This window comes from Elephantulus edwardii, unplaced genomic scaffold (genome assembly GCF_000299155.1).
Source record: "Elephantulus edwardii isolate Elephantulus edwardi_28Jun2011 unplaced genomic scaffold, EleEdw1.0 scaffold00245, whole genome shotgun sequence".
In the NCBI taxonomy this organism is placed as follows: Eukaryota; Metazoa; Chordata; class Mammalia; order Macroscelidea; family Macroscelididae; genus Elephantulus; species Elephantulus edwardii.
In genome coordinates, this window is record NW_006399995.1 from 1,061,054 (window position 1) to 1,076,423 (window position 15,370).

Below are 15,370 nucleotides of genomic sequence, written 5' to 3' on the forward strand. Positions count from 1 at the left end.
TTTACTTAGTATATATACGTGTATATATACTAAGGCCAGATTCTTAAATTCTAAAGTCTTGTTTCATCATATATATAAGAGTAAATATTATTAATAGTCTCTTTTCTTACTCTATCAGAAACAGGTCTCCAGCCATTGTTCTCTATACGACGATACCAGCCACTCCCATCATCTTTCGGGGGATTCTCACTTTTGAAATGAGATACATGTTTTGGTGGAAGATTTGTATAATCTCTAGGGCTGTTAGCACATAGATCTTCAATATGTCTATGAGTGAATATTTTATAGTATATACTGGGTGGAAATTTAACCTGTGGGTGGAAGAGTTCAAGACACAGATGGGTATAATTATAAAAATGTTTTATACTTTTAAAAATTCTATCTTTCAAATTATACAAATATGCTTTAAAACTACTAAAGAATAATTCATCTATACTTACACCACCTAATCGGAATCGTACAATAATGCCAGCAGCAGCATCTAGAACTTCAGCCTATTAGAAAAATAGATCACTCTTCAATATTCTGTAATATCAATTACAATTCAATTACTCTCATTTTATTATTTTAAAATAATTTCTAAACTTTGACTTTTTATTAAATAGGCTGGCTGAACTGACCTCATATGTTACTGTTATTGTTAGGTACCCTCAAAGAGACTACAACTCAAAGCAACTCTACGAACAACAGATGAATCTTGCTTCATCCTGTACCATTCTCACAATTTCTATCATGTTCAAATGCATTGTGGGCTTTGACTATGCAAAAGTATTTGACTGTGTAGATCACAACAAATTGTGGCTAACCTTGAGGAAAATGGGAATCTCGGAACACTTGAGAAACCTATACTTGCACCAGGAACAACAGGGGGAAACACTGTATGTTTCAAAATCAGGAAAGGAGTGTGTCAGGGATGTGTCCTGTTTCCATTCCTAATTTTAAATTAGAGAATATTTTAAGAACTAAGGGCCTTAACTGAAGAGGACCGTTAGATGGCTGTTAAACACATGAAAAGATGCTCATGATCATAACCACTAGAAAGACGGCAATAGAAACTGCAATGATACATCATCTCACCCCAGAAAAAAATGGCACTGATATTTTTTTAAAAAACACCAAAACAAACAACCAACTCTCAGAAAACAACAAGTGCTGGTGAGGTTGTGGAGCATGGACCTTTAACAATACTGTAGGATTATAAAGTAATAAAACCACTATGGAAAATGTTATGTTACATCCTCAAAACTATAAATAGAAATACCTTATAATCCAGCAATTCAGCCCTCCAGTATATATTGAAGATATGTAAGAGCAGTGACACAAATAAATATGTACACACCAATGTTCATTGAAAGCTATTACAATAGCAAAAAAAAAAAAAAGAGCTAAGGTATGTTCCCATCAACTGATGAATGGATAAATTGTGTTACAGTTAATGAAATTATATACAATTATAAGACCAGGGAGCACTGGTGGCTTAGTGGTAAGAAGCTGTGCTGCAATCTTGAAGGCATGCAAGTTAAATCATCCAGCTGCTCCACAGGAGAAAGATTGGGAAATCTTTTCCCGTGTGACTTACTGCCTCTGAAACCCCAGTGGAGGGTCAGCTATGGGTCAGTTCCAATTTGATGCTACAAAACAACAACAGGGAAGGGAGCGGAGTTGAGGTAGAATCACTGTAGACAATCAACTCAACAAAACTCACCTCTGTAACTCAGAATACACCCATAGCTGACCTTTCACAGGGTCTTAGGAAGGCTGAAAATCACATCAGAGGACATTGCCTATCTTTCTTCAGAGGATCAGCTAGTGGATTTGAACCACCTGTCTTTGGGTTGACAGTGCAATTCCTGATCTACTAGGGGACTGGATATTCCTTTTTAGATAACAGACACTGGTTATTTCTAGATTGGAAAAAAAATCTATCCATTTGCTGTACAGAGGTAACTCGTGGTTCCTGTGATGCTGAACACAGTGACACCGACGTGTCAAATACGATAATGGTTACCCATGGTGGAGAGTGTTTGGTGGAGCTCCCCAATTAAACAAGCTTGGAAGCAGGACTGGTATCCACTTCCAAAATAGCTTGCCTCCGGAAAACCTATGGACTTGGAGAAATGATGAAAGTTACACAAGTGTTCAGGTCTTTCGTTCATAGGTCTTTCGAGTCATCTACGACTCGACGGCACTTAACAACAACAACATATCCAATGTGGGCAAAGTCAACACAGGGTGATCAGGGCAAATGATGACACCAAAAGATGTACACAAAAGAACTTCTGGGGAAGATGGCAGGCTAGGTAGATGGCAACCCAGAATCTCTTAAACTAAGATATTAGAAAACAATCACAGCAAATACAGATGTAATCTTAGAAGTCTAGCTTTCAGTGGAAAAGATATAGTTCAAATACACACTGAAGGAAGAATCTGAATTAAAACATTAAATATGAAGATGGGGTAATAGATTGCAAATGACTGCATCAGCTATTATAAACAATTACAGGTTGTTTTCTGGTTAGCCCAGGAACCCTGGGCCCAGGTGTGATGTGTCCATCAGTAGTTAACCAAGGACAAGAAATATCAATTTCCTCCTTGTTCTTCATATCCTACCAACAAGAATCAGGGAAGTGACTTCCCCATTCACCACCACTCAGCAAGGGGCTGGCAGTGTTCCCTCAGCCTTGGCCCAGGTCTGCCTGAAGTCAGGTTTTTACCATCTCATCTTTAGAGCTAGAAGTATGTACATATTTCTTTACTTAACCCTCCAACAATTAGAAAAAAGGACAGTAGAAAACCCTATAGTCTCAAGTAAAAAAGGAAATAATAAAGATTGTTCTTGCTGTTAGATGTCGTTGGGTTGAGTACAACCATAGGGACCCTATGAACAGAAGATCTGAACCCTGTCCTATCCTGTGACATCCTCACACTTCCTGATACACAAGAGCACACTGCAGCAGTCAACATGTTAATTCACCTGGTTGATGGTCTTTCTCTCCTTCGCTGACCCTCCACCCTTCCCAGCACGTGTCCCTCTCCAAGGAATAGCCCTTCCTAACAACATGCCCAGAGTATGTGAGTTGAAGCCTCATCATTCTTGCTACCAAAGAGCATTCCAGCTGCACCCTCTCCAGGACATATTTGTTTGTTCTCTTCTTGGCTGTCAATGGGATGTTCAGTGCTCTTCTCCAATACCACAGCTCAAAGGCATCTAATCTTCTGGCATCCTTATTAACTGTCCAGCTCTAGAGGCATAGCAAGTTATCGGAAAGACTATGGCCTGAATCAGATACACCTTAGTTCTCAAACTAATATCACTACTCCTCAATAATTTGGAGAGGTCCCTAACTGCAGATGTTTCCAGTGCAATGTATCTCCTTATTTCCTGACTGCTGGTACCAAGGGTATTAATTGTGGATCCAAACAAGATGAAGCTGTTGACAGTTTCAGTTTCCTCTCTATTCATCACAATTTTTTAAATTTTGTTAACAATAAAATATAAGCTGATTGGCCATTATGATTTTGTTAACAATCAACTGTGAGCTGGAATAATAAAGATTAGAGCATAAATAAGTGAAACAGAAACAGAAAAGCAATATAAAGCATTTTCAAAACTAGAAGTTGGTTCTTTTAAATATTAACAAAACTGACATACCACTGGGAAATTTGAAAAAGGAAAAGAAAAAGATGCAAATAACACAAATAAATGAAAATAATTGATATAAAAAGGATAACAGAATACTGTGAAGAACTATAATCCAAAAAATTTGAAACCCAGAGAAAAGAAATACATTTTTAGCAACACATCAACTACCTAAACTAACAGGCAAAATTTCTACCAAATACGAACAAATTTATCATAAAGAAGAAATTGAATAGGTCATAAAAGACTACTCTATTTAAAAAAAAATCCTAAATGGTATAGCACTGGTCTGTCCATTTGCTGTACAGAGGTAAATCGTGGTTGCTGTGATGCTAAACACTGTGAGTGTCAAATGCAATAATGGTTACCCTGGTGGACAGTGTTTGGTGGAGCTTCCCAATTAAAACAATCTTGGAAGCAGAAGTGGCATCCAGTTCCAAAATGGCTTGCCTCTGGAAACTCTATAAATGTGAAGAAACAGCCAAAGTTATACGAGTGTTCAGGTCTTTCATTCATAGGGTTGCTATGAGTCATCTATGACTTGATGGCATTTAATAACAACATATAGCTTCACTAATTCAATCAAAATATAGAGAAATTTTATCACCAATTCTACTCAAACTACTTCAGAATCTAGAAAATGATGGGATACTTTATAACTCATTCTATAAAGTAAGCATTACCTTGACATCAAAGCTATTTTTTGTGACTAGGAACTGGACAAATATTCCCTTTATCACCACTGCTATTCAATTTGGGGAGTTCTAGTTAGGGCAATAAGTCAAGAAAAGGAAAGAAAATACATTCAAACTATCAGGGAGGAAGCAAAATGGTCTCTATTTGTAGATTAAATGATCCTTGTGGTGTCAGAATTTTTACTTTGCTACCCATTGCCTTAGAGCTGTCCACACAGCCAGATGGGAATGTGTAAGTAAAGTGAATTTTTAAGGCTTCATCAGCAATCTGTAGATCCCCTGAGGGATATAGTCTCCAGCTGCTCAACTACTGACACATGATTCACTGTTGAGTAGCATCTTCTACAAAATCAACATTAGCCAGAGAGCTGACTAGACTGTGTATAGAGACTGTGGCAAGATACAGCCCAATGGAGCCCAAAAGACAGAGCCAGAGTTAAAGGATTTGCTTGCTGGTTGGTTGAATAAACAAGAAGTTTCTTAATTTGTATTGCTGGACTTAACCTGGACTTTCACTGTGTGATATAATTTACTTTCCCCTTCTCCTGCCTCCCCAACCTGTTTCCCTAATAAATCCCACAACTTATGGAATGATTTTCAGACCCAGGGACTAGTAGAAATAGGTGGAGCAGAGGGAAGGCACAGCATATCAGATGTTGTAGCTATTAGTATTATACTGTGCATGTTATTAATGGGGACAGTTCTCTTTTATGGAGACAGAAGAGTTTGGACTCCGCCTTCTCCATGCTGACCTTGTTCCTTTTGCATTCTCTATTTAGAAAATCCCAATGACTCAGGAAGAAAATTACTGGATCTAATGGGATGATTCTGAAAAGTGGCAGGAGACCAATAAAAACACAAAAATCTACATTAACAAAGAGAACACTTAAAATGAAAGAAGGAAAACAATGCCACTAACAATAGTCACCCAAAAGAGGAACTATGTAGGAATAAATGAAACCAGACAAACAAACTCAAGCAAGATCTACACCTCACTCCATACACAAAAACCAACTCAAAGTGGATCAAGGACCTAGGACTAAACCCAAGAACTATAAACTTCATTAGAGAAAAGCTTGGAAGAACTCTAGAAGCCCTAATCCACAGCAAAAACAGTCTTCTAAGCACCCCGAAAAACCTACAATCAGGAGAAGATAAAATAGATGAATGGGATCTTCTAAAAATAAAATCCCTATGCACACCCAAAAAATTCTCCAATAGGGTTAAAAGGGAAGCCCCAGACTTGGAAAAAATATTTGGTAATGACATGTCTGATTTATATCTAGAATTTATAGAATATTCGAGCACCAGAAAAAGGTAAAAGTAAACAACCCAATTGAAAAATGGGCACAAGATATGAACAGACACTTCACCAAAGAAGACATTCAGATGGTCAACAAGCACATGAAGAAATGTTCAAAATGCCTAGCTCTAAAAGAGATGCAAATCAAAACAACTATGAGATATTATCTCATCCCAGTAAGAATAACAAAATTTAGCAGAACAGCAAACAACAAATGCTGGTGATGTTGAGGAGAAACTGGAATCCTTATTTACTGTTGGTGGGAGTGTAAAATCATGCAACTACTATGGAAGGCATGGCCCTTTCTCAAAAAGTTGCAAATAGAAATACCATTTGACCCAGCAATTCCACTACTAGAAATATACCCTAAAGAAACCATAACTGCCACCTAAGCAGGTATATGCACATCCATGTTAATTGTGGCTTTGTTCACAATAGCAAAGAGATGGAAACAACCCAAGTGCCCATCAACAAACGAATGGATAGAGAAGTTGCAGTATATTTACATAGTGGAATATTATGCTTGAAAAACAAGGAACTCGTGAAATATTCTACAAAATGGGTGACCCTGGAGGACATTATGCTGAGTGAAATATCTGTCACAAAAGAACAAATACTACATAGTGCCACTGTTGTAAAACGGGACTGACATCAGGGTTGGGGGGAAACAAAGAGGGGATAAATAATGTGTACTGCATTGAAACAGTTAAGGGAGAGAACTGTTTAAGAGGCAGGTATGATTAGGTATTATTGTCATGACAGGAGTCCAGAATGAAAGCTGCACAGTGGAGTGGACTTGGGGGGAATGGAGTTTGTATAACAATGAAAGATTTTTTTATTTTTTTTTTACTTTTCAAAGAGAAAAGCTAATGGGGGGGCAGGGAGGAAAGTGCAACAATGAATGAATGAAAACCCAAACTATCTGTAAACTTTTATTAAAATAAAAAACCAACCCCCCCAATATTGTTTTACGAGGACAAAAAAACCCAACAACTCAAAACAAAGTCTTTACAAAGAAAAAAAACAACCCCACTATTCAAGAAACACAAAGAGACCTATCTAAATGAAAAGATATACCATGTCCATGTATTGAAAGATTTAACACTGTAAAAATATCAATATTTTCTGAAGTGATTTATAGATACAATGCAATCCCAACCCAGATACTTCTTTCATTCTTCACAGAGAAAAAGTAATCATCAATATTATACAGAAAGGAAAGAGAGTCTAGATAAGCAAACCATTAATGAAGAAGTAAAACAAAGAAGCGGGCCATTATTTCAAAACCTACTATATACAGACACAATAAGCACAACAGCCTGGTTGTTGTTGTTAGGTGCCATCAAGTTGAGTATGACTCATTGCTACCCTATGAACAAAAGATCTGAACCTAGTCCTTGGGAGGCTGGGCTCTATGTGGCATCAGGATTGGAGGAAGATTCAACAACCTGCGTTATGAGGATGACACAACCCTGCTTACTGAAATTGAGGAGGACCTGAAACACTTGCTGTAGAAGGTCAAGGACTGCAGCATTCAATATGGATTAAAGCTCAATATCAAGAAAACAAAGATTCTCATCACTGGGCCAACTGGCAGCATTATGGTAGTGAAGAGATTGAGATTGTTAACAGCTTTAGTTTGTTTGGCTCCATAACCAACACTCTTGGTATCAGCAGCCAGGAAATCAAAAGACAAATTGCACTGGGAAAGTCTGCTGTCAGGGACCTCTCCAGAGTACTGAAGAGCAATGACTTCAGTCTGGAGACTAAGGTGGGTATGATTCAGGCCATAGTCTTTGTAATTACTTATTATGCATCAGAAGGCTGGACAATGACTACAATAGAAAGAGAATTGATGCTTTTGAGCTGTGATGCTAGGGATGAGTATTGAATATGTCACAGACTGCCAGGAGACCCAACAGATTTGACCAGGACAGGGTGAAACCAGGCTGCTCCTTGGAGGCAAGGATTCTGGGGTTTTGTCTGACACACTTTGGGCATGTTGCAAGGAGGGACCAGTCCTTGGGGAGGGACATCATGCTTGGAAGGATGGAGGGACAGCACCAGAGAGGAAGACCTTCAATGAGATGAATTGATTCAGTGATTGGGGTAGTGGGTGTAGGCTGGTCAGAGACAGGGAAGTTGGCACATGATAGAACATGGTCTGTGGTACACACAACAATGTACATGTAGTGGGGAGCTCTGGTGGTATAATCCATAGGGAATTGTGCTGCTAACCCCAAAATGGTGCCTTTAGTGGTTCGAATCCACCAGCTGCTCCACAGAAGGATGAATAACCTCCATTCAGTTTCCAGCCTTCAAAAACCTGCTGGAGGGCCTACTATGAGTTGCCTCTGACTCCTTTGCATTGAGTTCTTCAGTTTTTATACATGGCATACTTCAGTAGAAAGTTTTCCTACTGATTAAAAAGAAATAAATATGAACATAGTAAAATCATGAAGTAATCACATATATTTAAAGGGAAACCCCCTCTATCAAGAAAATGCTCTTACCTCTTTAGGATTAATATATTTCATTATTTGATGTGGCTCCCCTTGTTTTCTTATATCAATCATGTCTTTAAAATGATGGAATATGGAAATATCCTAGAAGTTCAAGCATATAATGTTTTAAGGTCAAAATTTAGTTTTTCTAGTACTAATATATTTTTTGCCTAAGTAGGACAAAAATAAATAGGAAGCATAGTGTAATCCTTTTAACTTCCATAACAAGTGCCCCAATAGTGGAAAAACAAAAAAGGAAGCCTATAAAAAAAAGAAAATTTATGTAAAATAGATATGTATGGTGGGTAAGAAGCTGCACTGCAATCCCAAAGGCACACAGTTCAAATACAACAGTTGCTCTATGGGAAAAGGATAGGCAATCTCCTGTTATACAATTAACTGCCTCTGAATATCTGCTGGAGGGTCAGCTATGAGTTGGTCCCCACTCAACAGCACAGAACAACAAGAAAGCTAATCTTAGAAATAAAATCTACCTAGGGTTTCCTTTCCCAAGTAAAATAATATTGGTATCGTTCCCATAGTTTTACCCTTAAGTTTGACATTAAATCACCAGGCTGAATCAGGCATAGTTTAGTTTTCAAATTAACATCAATATTCCTCAGTAATTTGGAGTGGTCCAGTAATAGCAAACTTGCCAAGTGCAACATGTCTTCTGGCCTCCTGACTGCTGGTTTAGGTATAGGTTTCATCTCTATGAACATGGAGAAACGATGAAAATTATACAAGTGTTCAGGTCTTTTTAGTTCATAGAGTGGCTATGAGTAGTCTACTATTTAACAACAACGTAGAGAGAGCTCTGTTGGCCTAGTGGATAGAAAGTTATGTTACAAAGCCAAAGGTGGGTGATTTTAATCTGCGTCCCTCAGGCCTGGTTTTTGGTCAAACATTCTTCTAAGTGATATAGAACTGGTCTGTCCATTTGTTGTGCAAAGGTAACTTGTGGTTGTTCTGATGCTAAACACTGTGACACTGATATGTCAAATGTGATAATGGTTAACCATGATGGACAGTGTTTTGTGGAGCTTCCCATTTAAAACAGGCTTGGAAGCAGGAGTGACATCCACTTCCAAAATTGCTTGCCTCTGGAAACTCTAAATGTGGAGAAACAACCGAAGTTATAAAAGTGTTCAGATCTTTCATTCATAGGGTTGCTATGAGTCATCTACGATTTGATGGCACTTAACAACACAACATAGGTTTCATACTTGGACCAGACAGCAGTACTCAGCACAGAACAGAGAAACACTGCATGGTTCAAAATCTGGAAGGGAGTGTGTCAGGGATGCATCCTGTCACCATACCTTTTCTTTTTCTTTCTTTCTTTTTTTTCCCTTTTTTTTCTTCACCATACCTTTTCAAGCTAAATGCAGAACAGATCACTTAGGAGGCTGGGTTTTATGAGGAGGAATGTGTTACCAGGATTGGAGGAAGACTCATCAACAATCTACATTATGGAGATGACACACCTTGTTTGCTGAAACTGAGGAGGACATGAAGCTCTTGCTGCAGAAGGTCAAGGACTCTAGTCTTCAATATGGATTGTTGCTCAGCATCAAGAAAACAAAGATTCTCACCACTAGGCTGACTGGCAACACCATGATGGATGGAGAAGAGATTGAATTTGTTAACAGTTACGGCTGCTTGGCTCCACAATTAACATTCTTAGCACCAGCAGTCAGGAAATCAAAAGATGAATACATTACATAAATTTGCTGTCAGGGACCTTTGCATAGTACTGAGAAAAAACGGTGTCAATCTAAAGACTAAGATGCACCTGATCCAGTACATGGTTTTCACAATTACTTGCTATGCATCAGAGAGCTGCACAGTGACTAAGGACGACAGAAGAATTGATGCCTTTGAGTTGTGGTGTGCTGGAGAAGTCTCTTAAACATACCATGGACCATCAAGAAAACAAATAGGTCTGTCTTGGAGAGGGGGAAACAAAGTTTCTCCTTGGAGGCTAGGATTTTGAAGCTCTGTCTCACTTACTTTGGGCATGTAGCCAGGAGGGACCAATCCTCGGAGAAGGACATCATGCTCGGAAGGGTGGAAGGATGATGCAGGAGAGGAAGACCCCAGGTGAGATGGATTGATACAGTGACCAGAGCAATAGGGATAGGTGTGTCAGAGTCAGTGAGACTGGCTCAAGACAGTGCAAGCTTCAAAGCTGTTGTACATAGGGTTACTACGAGTCGCAGGCAACTTGATGGCGCATAACAGCAACAAAAACAATGGTTTCATATGAGCATAATTAAATGTTTCATCATAGTTATGATCCACAAAGTCAAATGTTTTTGCATAGTCCATAAAACACAAATAGACATTCTCTTGGTATTTTCTGCTTTCAGTCAGCATCCATCTGATCTCAGCAATGTTATTCCTGATGTCATGCCTCTTTTAAACCTAGTGAACTTCTGGAAGTTCTCTGTCAATGAACTATTCCAGACATTTTTGGATGATCTTCAGCAATATTTTGCTTGTATGTGCTACTAATGGTATTCTTTTTTAACTTCCACATTCTGCTGTATCTCTGTTCTTCAGAGGTGTCAATCCATCTTATTGACGTCACTCTCTTTCTTCTTTGCTGACCCTCCACCTTTCCTAGTGTGATGTCCGTTTCCAAAGAATAGCCTCTTTGAGCAACATGTTCAAGGTATGTTAGATGAAGCCTCACCATCTTTGCCTCTAAGAAGCCCTGTGGCTGCACTTTTTTTGAAGACATATCCAATTGTTCTGTTTGACTGGGAACAAATTAGGATCTCTTCCAGTCAGTTGGCCAGGCAGCTGTACTCAAATTTCCTGACATAGACTGGTTCTATGGTGCATCTAACAGGGCTGCATCTATTCTTTGAAACACAGAAAGGTAGCAAATCATTTTAACTCATTGCGATCAGTATCCTGATCAGTAAAATGTGAATGATTATAGCTATCTCAGACTTATGTAGAATACAAGAATTAGTATTTGTAATGTTAAATAACATCTATCCACTAGATGCTTCTTGGGAGAAAAATGGGCAATCTCCCACGTGATCCACTGTCTCAGAATCATAATGAAGGGTCAGTTATGAGTCAATTCCAACTTGACAGCTATGAAAAGACATACAAGCAAGGCATATAGCTCTAATGAAAGGATTGGTTAACCTTACCATTGCAACTGAGCTTAAATTGAGCTGCTGTAGAGACAGCATATGAGAATCTTACTACCAGCAAGGCAGCAGAAAATGCACAGTGCATCCTATGGAGTCAGAGATTCTTTCACCAGTCAGACCAGAACCAAGATGAGAATGGCAGCAGCATCAGAGAGGAGAACCAAAGACTGCCATGAGACGGAGTTCACCTGGGACTGCTCCCCTATGGAGCCAGAGTCAGGGGTTTGCCTGAGCTCTCTGGATGATTGGGTGGGAGTGGGGAGGTGTGGTGGGAGTGCACCATAACTGGTAGGATTATGATAACTTGGCATCACTGACCTGAAGTTGAGAGAGAGGCTAAAGTTCAAAGGACCTTGATTGAGTATGCTTGAGAATTTGTCCTGACTGAAGAATTTTAAGTTGTTTTCAACCTGAATTGTAACCTATTAACTTCCCTAATAAACTCCATAATCATGAAATAATACTGTTTAAAACAAGAACATTTAAAACAAACTAATAATTGGGATATCTTACAACAAAAGCACAAAAGGGGAAAAGGAGATGAATGGAATTATGACATTCTACACTCTTTTGTAAAATGTTTAAACACTAATTTAAGATATCTGCTAATTTGGTCAAGGATAAATATTGTAAACTCTAAGCTATTCCACAAAAATATATGTAACTGTTCCAGTTATCTGCTGTTGCACAACAATCTACCCCAGAACTTTGTTGGTTTTATGTACTGTCCACTCAGAACTGACTCACAGCTGAGGGATTTTAGAGGCAATTAACTGCAGGGAGGAGACTGACTAGCTTCCTCTCCAGGAGCAGTGGGTGGATTTGTACCACCTGCCTTTGGGTTGTCAGTGTGCTTCCCTACTACTAAGTTTAAACAACTACCATTTAAAAATATTGTGGGTTATGAGTGCTGGTTGGGCATGGTAGGGCACTTTTGTTTTATCTCCACAAAGAATGAGGCATCAGCTAAGGTGGCTTGAGAGCAGCAATGGCTGGAATGGCTCAGTGGAGGTCATGTAGTGACCACAATTCTAGTTACCAAAGTCTTGTTTTCCATGTCACAGAAAGAAAGCATGTAGAAAGAGGAACTTTAGTACCACCAAAACCAAAGAGGTGAAAATCCAAGAGCAGAGCATGTTCTGTGAGGCCAGGTGCCCATGCTAGGAAACTCCTTCACACACAGGAAGGCCAAGACACAGGAAGATCTTCACAGACTGCTGGCTCACAGACATTGAAGGAATCAAGGAACTTCTTCCAGAAGCAACAGAGACAGAATTTATTTCCTCGTTGTTGCTGTTGTTGTTAGGTAACTCCAGTTTATACACTGTGTACAGGTGATCAAAACCTTGCCTGGTACTGGGTCATCCTCAAAATCTCTGTTATGCGTAAGCCCACTGTTGCCGTCACTTGTTGAAGATCTTCCCCTCCTTCACTGATCCTCTGTTTTCCAGACATGGACAGGGCCCTCCCAACAACATGTCCAAAGTATGTGAGATAAAGTCCCATCATCCTTTCCCCTATGCACTTGTAGCAGAAGATCAAGGAATGCAGCCTTCAGTATGGATTGCATCGCGATGTCAAGAAAATAAAGGTTCTTAACACTGGATCAATAGGCAGCATCATGATGAATGGAGAGGAGACTGAAACTTTCCACAGCTTCATTTACATGGATCCACAATTAACACACTTGGTACCAGCAGTAGGAAAATGAGGAGACATACTGCACTGGGAAAATCTGTGGTTAGAGACTTCTCTAAATTGTTGAGGAGTAATGATGACAGAAAGAGGAAGGACTAAGGTGCCTTTTATTCCATGGTCTTTACAATTACTTGCTATGCATCTGAGACCTGGACTATGAATAAGGATGACAGGAAAAGAGTTGACACCTTTGAGCTTTGGTGTTGGAGAAGAGCACTGAACATCCCATAGATGGCTAAGAGAATAAACAGAAATGTCTTAGAGAAGGTGCAGCTGGAGTGCTCTTTGGAGGCAAGAATGATGAGGCTTTGCCTCACTTACTATGGGCATGTTGCTAGGAAGGGCTATTCCTTGGAGAAGGAGATGATGTTGCGGAGAGTGGAGGGTTGGCGAAGGACAGGAAGACCTTCAACTAGGTGGATTGACATGGTGACTGATGAAACGGACTCTGTGTCAGGAAGTATTAGGATGGCATAGGATAAAACAGGGTTCGGATTTTTTGTTCATAGGGTCAGCATGAGTTATACTTGATAGTGCCTAGCAACAACAACAACAACAACCACATTTATACGGACAAGGCCCCTGTCAGTGACTTCTCCAAACTACTAAGAGAAATGATGCCAGTTTGAAGACTAAGGTGTGCCTGATTCAGGTCATGGTCTTTTAAATAATTTCTTGTGATTGAGAACTGAACAATGAATACAGGATAATAGATGCCTTTCAGCTGTGATGTTGAAGAAGAGTATTGAATATCTCATTGACTGCCAAGAGAACAAGGTATGTCTTGGAGAAGGTACAGCCAGAGTGCTCCTTGGGGACAAAGATGAGAAAGCTTTGTCTCACATACTTTGGGCATGTTGCTAGGAGAGGTTATTCTTTGGAAAGGGGCATCATATTTGGAGAGGTGGAGGAATGGTGAAAGAGAGAAAAACTCTCAACCAGGTGGATCGACACAATGACTGCAGCAGTGTAAAGGGCTGGTGTGTGTCAGAAATTGTAAGGATGGCACAGGATGGACAGGATTCAGCTCTGTTGTTCATAGGGTCCCTATGAGTTGTACTCAACTCAATGGCAACTAACAACAAACAAACAAAACCAAATAAATTTCTTTTTACTTCTGGTGTCCTGTATAGCAACACTAGATATTCAGGTAAGTATACTAAACCCATAAAAAATTGTACAGTTTTTAAGTGGGTAAAACCTGTTGTTGTGTGCCATCAAGTCGGAATCAAGCCACAGCTGGCCCTCCAGTGGGTTTTCAGAGGCAGTGATCACACAAGAGGAGACTGCCCCACCCATCTCTGGCAGAGCAGCTGGTGGATTTGAGCCACATGCTTTCAGGATTACAGAGCAGATTTTTAACACTAGGCCACCAGGTAAAATCTATGATATGTAAATTATATTTCAATAAAGCTGCTAAAAGTTTTCATAAGCTCACAAGTAGACGTTTCCAGGCATGCTGAATGATTCTGGCAGCTTTATCTTGTTTATCTAAAGAAGTCTGTTCCTCACTTGCAACAACTTCATAGTCCTAAATAAAAAAAAAAGGATAATGTCAATAAAATGAAATTTCTTTATTGTCCAATTAAGAAATTGTCCTAAATAAAAAATGATAGTGTCAATAAAATAAAATTTCTTTATTGTCCAATTATGAGATTGTCACAAGACCTTAGACAAAATTACATATAAGGCTGCAAAACCAGAAGGATTAACATTAGATTTGTTAGCCAAAATAATAATACAGGTAAAAGTTAACTATTATTGATCTCTGAAGGAACCTGGTGACACAATGGGTTATGTGTTGAGTTGCTAATGGAAAAGTCAGCATTTGGGATCTGCTAGCCACTCTGAAGGAGATAAGCAGTCTGCTCTCTTGAAGGATTACCTTAGAAACCCAATGGAGGGTTACCATAAATCAGAATTAACTCAATGGTAATTGCCTTACAGGTTGTCCAGCCAGCAGCTCCATTGTCTTCGCCTATAAAGACAGCTGTTCTTTCTTGTGTGCCAGTGGGTCAGTTCTGATTCATAGCAACCTCATAGAACAGAGGAGAACTACCCAATAGAGTTTCCTAGGCTGTAGTGGCAAGAAGCCATACTGCAATTCTGAAGGCATGTGGTTCAAGGCCACCAGCCGCTCAGTGTGAGGAAGATGAACAATCTCCTCCCTTCTGATTAACTGCCTCCAAAAACCTGCCACAGCGTCAGTTCCAACTCTACAATTCTCAACAACAATCTTTATATAGATTACCAGATCATTTCTCCTGCACAGCTGATGATGGGTGCAAACTATCAACCTTAGCAGACTATGGCCTGGATTAGGTGCACCTAAGTCTCTAGACTGACATCGTTGCTTT

The 15,370-nt window shown here is 39.4% G+C and overlaps 1 protein-coding gene across 1 annotated transcript in view; it reads right to left on the reverse strand.

The window, feature by feature from the left end:
* LOC102864677 (chromosome unknown open reading frame, human C11orf65) overlaps positions 1 to 14,982 on the reverse strand; it is a 52,120-nt gene extending 37,138 nt beyond the window's left edge. Inside the window, exons 1-5 of the mRNA XM_006899065.1 lie at positions 14,959 to 14,982; positions 14,452 to 14,544; positions 8,152 to 8,244; positions 441 to 494; positions 111 to 311 (exon numbers count right to left, since the gene is read on the reverse strand). Of these exons, the coding sequence (XP_006899127.1) occupies positions 111 to 311; positions 441 to 494; positions 8,152 to 8,244; positions 14,452 to 14,544; positions 14,959 to 14,982 (465 nt within the window). The remainder of the gene's footprint in view (positions 1 to 110; positions 312 to 440; positions 495 to 8,151; positions 8,245 to 14,451; positions 14,545 to 14,958) is intronic.
* Between the last annotated feature and the right edge of the window lie 388 nt (positions 14,983 to 15,370).